Raw genomic sequence first — 4,035 nt, 5'->3', positions numbered from 1 at the left:
CAATGAAAAATTTTCAGGATTAATTTCGAGGAAAATGATGAAAACACCGTGTCCGCAACGCGCGCGCCGAATCAAAGTACTTTTTTGCGATTCCATATAGGGGTAGTTAAGTTAAATAATGAATGAGGATTGGCTAGCTGAGCCGGTCTGCTGGGGGTTCGGCTCGGTATACCGAGTTGCTTTGATGTCTGGCGGCAGCCGCCGATTATGGAATCAATTATTGCGCGGTACTCCCTCTTTCGTCCTCTCTAGCCTTTTCAATCCACTCTCGCACTCGTGGCTTCGGGCTTATTCGCCCGTTCTCTGCTCTCTTTATCTTCTCCCTATTCCGCTTCCTCTCCCTCGCCTCGCTCTCTCTCTCTCTCTCTCTCTACCTCTATTCCACTTCGTGACGGATGCGAAGGGAAAGATTTATTCCGTATAAAAAATTACACGGACAGAGAATCACGAAGGACCGATTCCGCGGAAGGTCAGCGGAGTGCGGACTCAGGTCTACCGTCTACCCATGTACATGAGGATACCGCTATTATCGTTCCATAACCTACGTCAATTACGCCCCCGACGACGGGCGGTACTGCGGAAATAGAACTTTAACTATCAGTACGTGCTTACTTCTCCCAGTTGCAACACTCGGAATTAATTATGAGACAAACCGTACGATTTTAATAGATACTTCGCGAATAATTATATCATCGCTAATATCATGAAAAATATTTCGTTATTTGAATCAAAATAGTTTTCTACTGTATTTTTTTTACTATCTTTATGTATCATCGCGTTTATTTAAATTATCGTGATTAATATAGAATATATTGCAATTCGTGAAATTTATAAATCTAATTTATTTTATAATTAAATCGGCTGGAAGCATTGAGAAATGTCGAAACAAGTTATAAAAATTTATTATTTATTTACCTTATTACAATATCACATGTCAAATACAAAAGATAACGTAGATGAACCAAGTGTACCTTTTCTAGAAATATTTCTTTTTATACTTTCTCTTCCCGGAGTCTGTAATGGAAGGTATGGGATTAGTCGGCGTTACAAACATACATGCATATTAAAATATGTATTAAAATATCCAAAAAGAGGCTTAGCCATCGTTGTTGCACGTTGCCTGCCAGTTGCGTGCGCTTTTTTTCTATTGATTAGAAAAAAATAGATGGTCACCTCAAAGTTTTCCATCAATTAGAAAACTAAATTTAAAAAACTTTATTCAGTTAATAATAAGAAATAATTTGGAAAAGGATATTGCTTACTAACATTGACTCTTATTTTTTTTGCTCTCTTTGATGGAAATCACGTATCGTTGCGGTACATCCAGTGCTGGTGAATAGCCCGTCGTGTAGGCGGCGTCCTCGAACAGGACTTTGTACTCTTCCGTGGCGGTCGTCGGTAGACAATGCACGACCGCTTTGTAAAAGCAAGTAGTTTGCGGGTACCACGCCATTACCGGAGATCCTTTCGGGAACAGGGCCTCCGGGTTGGTCTCGGGATTGGCCCTCATCAACGGCAACGGCACAACTCGTCTCCGCGACAACGTGTGACGTCCCTTCTGCTCCTCGTCGATATCGTCCACCTCGTATTTGTTTGTCGTGGGATTAAAGTGCAGGACCTCCGCGAGTATCCAGTTCTCCCCCTCCTCGTTGCCCTTCACCAGGGCGGCTACCATGTCTCCCGTCTTCGCGATGTACGTGGGCTCGGCGGGTATCGCGCCGCACAATGGTGGTGGTTTTTGGCCCGGTGTCTTTCCCACGTAGAGGGGCAGGGTCTGCGCGGTGCTCAGCACCATCTTCATCAGTGGGCCGCGCCTGATGGTCTCCTTGTTGCCGGCTTGACGTGCCTGTATACGTAGGTCTTTTCGTAACGTGCGGATCTCGTTGATCTTGTCGAGAGCCTTGCGCAGGATCTCCTCTTCCTGCTGGGTGTCGGTCACCGCGGCGTTGTACAGATTCTTTAACTTTTGCTGGTAGTAAGGGGAGACTTTGTCGTCCGGTGTGACCTTTTCGTGAGTCTTCATGATATTGTTTAGATTGTGCTCCGAGCGGACTCGCTGACTCTCAATCTCGTGTACGAGCTTGTAAATATTCTTCAAGAGCTCTTGTATCTGAGTCGCTGCCGCGTCCGCCGTGAGAGGCATCGCGTCGAGAGATATCAGAATTATAGGAGGTCGTGTGTCAACTGTAGTAAATAGTAACCTAACGGCTTATGCTATCGATCGCTTCCCTGTAATGAAAAAGTATAAAACGCGCGTTTTAGGACCATTTCCTTAACGCACTTTTTTATTATCAATTTAAAATCAATTTAAAATTAATTAAAGTATCAATTTAAAATCAACTTAGAATTAATTAAAGTATCAATTTGAATATCATTAAATATCTTTTATTTTACAAGTAACATTCACAATATCTTACAATATTGAATACCGCAATAAAAAAATTTTTTTAATTAGGTTAGAAATGATCGCTCTCGAACTTGTGTTTCTCAGGGACGACATGCTTCAGTCTAAGACCTAAGACTTCATTTGTACCACGTGTATATAACAGAATCACTATCTGAATGCAATTAGGAGTTCGATATTTCTTCAAAAACTTCCCGCGTCGTTCGGTTCGATGTTGATATAGCGCATGCAATCGCCGTTCATTTCCCGAACTCGTTCGTCGAATTTTAGCGTGTACTATGTCCGCCAACAGCGCTCGTGATAAAATGGCCGAGAGTCGGCGCAGCACGACTGGATCAATACACTTACCCGGTCGGGAACTGAGTCACATCCGAGTGGACGGTTGCTCGACGAGTCTCCGAAGAACGAGGTTTCGGTCAAACGTTTCGATACACCGATAGTCGTATCGCAGGGCTTCCTAGCACGAAGCTGCGAGAGGCACCGAGCGTTCACGAGATGTTACACGTTCGATCGTTCACGCGCATCTGCGCCACACCGATTCTCCCACTACCTTCTGGTTCTGGTCGCAGCAGTTTTCTATCAAGGCGATGCTGCCACCTGGTAGCGAGCTCTGAAAACAATGCATCAGTGATAGTGCTGACTGTCGCAGAGCTGGAGTCACTGGTATCTTGGGCCTTAGGCTTGCTCAATAAATTTATTCATCCTAGCTAGCCACACTTATTTTCGAATCCTTAATTCGCCGCGAAAGAACTTCGGTTCTTGAGACCGCTCGGCTTTGTCACATTGTCATTTTCATTCTAATTAATGTTTTTAAGCTTGTAATGTAGGAATTGGAAATACAGAGTCTGAATAAGATAATTTATAAAAATATCAGGTCAAGAAAATGTTTTGAGTTTAAACTGAACTTATTATAAGGAAACTAGAAAATTATGTTATGTGAAAACTAGAAAACCGATTAACGTTTAGTGGTCCACTGGACCGGAATGTGGCGAGCTAGAATTAATTGTCGATGTATAAAATATTTTTTACATCAGCGAACATTATTAATGTTATATGTTGATTATATTATACTGATACAAAAAAACTGTTTGTCATTTTTTTCATCAAGCTTTGTATTAAATGAAGGAAATTAGTATTGTTTGGAAAGAGAATTGAAAAGTGTCTCTTTATATTATATAAAAGAAAGAGCATACTGAAATCAATCGACAATTTTGCTTTATTCGCTGATGGCAATTCTTTCTTTTCGATCTAATGCGAGAGGCAAGTCATCTAATACTAAAATTTATGTAAGTGCATTGGAGAAAATAATCTAACAAAGTGCGGATAAATATTTGAGTGTCTGTACGTGCACAAGGATACACATTAATATGTTAGACAAATTATCGAATTATCACGCTTTCTCGTTATAATTCGATCGCAACTTTCTCTACCTTTCTATTTATTACTGAAGTATATTTAGAGTCTGTGAAAAATAAAGTCGGATATGTAAATTATCAGTTATCGGTTTAAATATTCAATATATGTTCTAAATATTTTTGTTATCGCAGGAAAGGTTTTCATAGCAAGAAATTTAATTAATGATTTAATCTTGAATATTTAATACCATGAATTAATTATCTTTATCGGTTTAA

General features: G+C 40.7%; 1 protein-coding gene across 1 annotated transcript; it reads right to left on the bottom strand.

The window, feature by feature from the left end:
• Positions 1-886: 886 nt before the first annotated feature.
• On the bottom strand, positions 887-2,946 carry Sgf29 (SAGA-associated factor 29). The gene is made up of 3 exons (XM_071704034.1): positions 2,753-2,946; positions 1,267-2,229; positions 887-1,014 (listed from the first exon to the last, which is right to left on the bottom strand). The coding sequence occupies exons 2-3, from the start codon at positions 2,141-2,143 to the stop codon at positions 977-979; spliced, it is 915 nt and encodes a 304-aa protein (XP_071560135.1). The 5' UTR covers positions 2,144-2,229; positions 2,753-2,946; the 3' UTR covers positions 887-976.
• Positions 2,947-4,035: the final 1,089 nt, after the last annotated feature.

The sequence above is a fragment of the Temnothorax nylanderi genome, unplaced genomic scaffold, assembly GCF_030848795.1.
Source record: "Temnothorax nylanderi isolate EJ_2023f unplaced genomic scaffold, tnyl_v1.0 TNYL_tig0038_pilon, whole genome shotgun sequence".
NCBI classification, from domain to species: Eukaryota; Metazoa; Arthropoda; class Insecta; order Hymenoptera; family Formicidae; genus Temnothorax; species Temnothorax nylanderi.
The sequence above is the reverse complement of the archived record's forward strand: the minus strand, read 5'-3'. Positions and strand labels throughout refer to the sequence as shown.

Coding starts and splice junctions, on each gene's coding strand:
- Sgf29 (XM_071704034.1), bottom strand. CDS start 2,143: ATGCCTCTCACGGCGGACGCGGCAGCGACTCAGATACAAGAGCTCTTG. Junction 1,015..1,266: donor CAAAAAAAATAAGAGTCAAT/GTTAGTAAGCAA, acceptor CTTCCATTACAG/ACTCCGGGAAGAGAAAGTAT.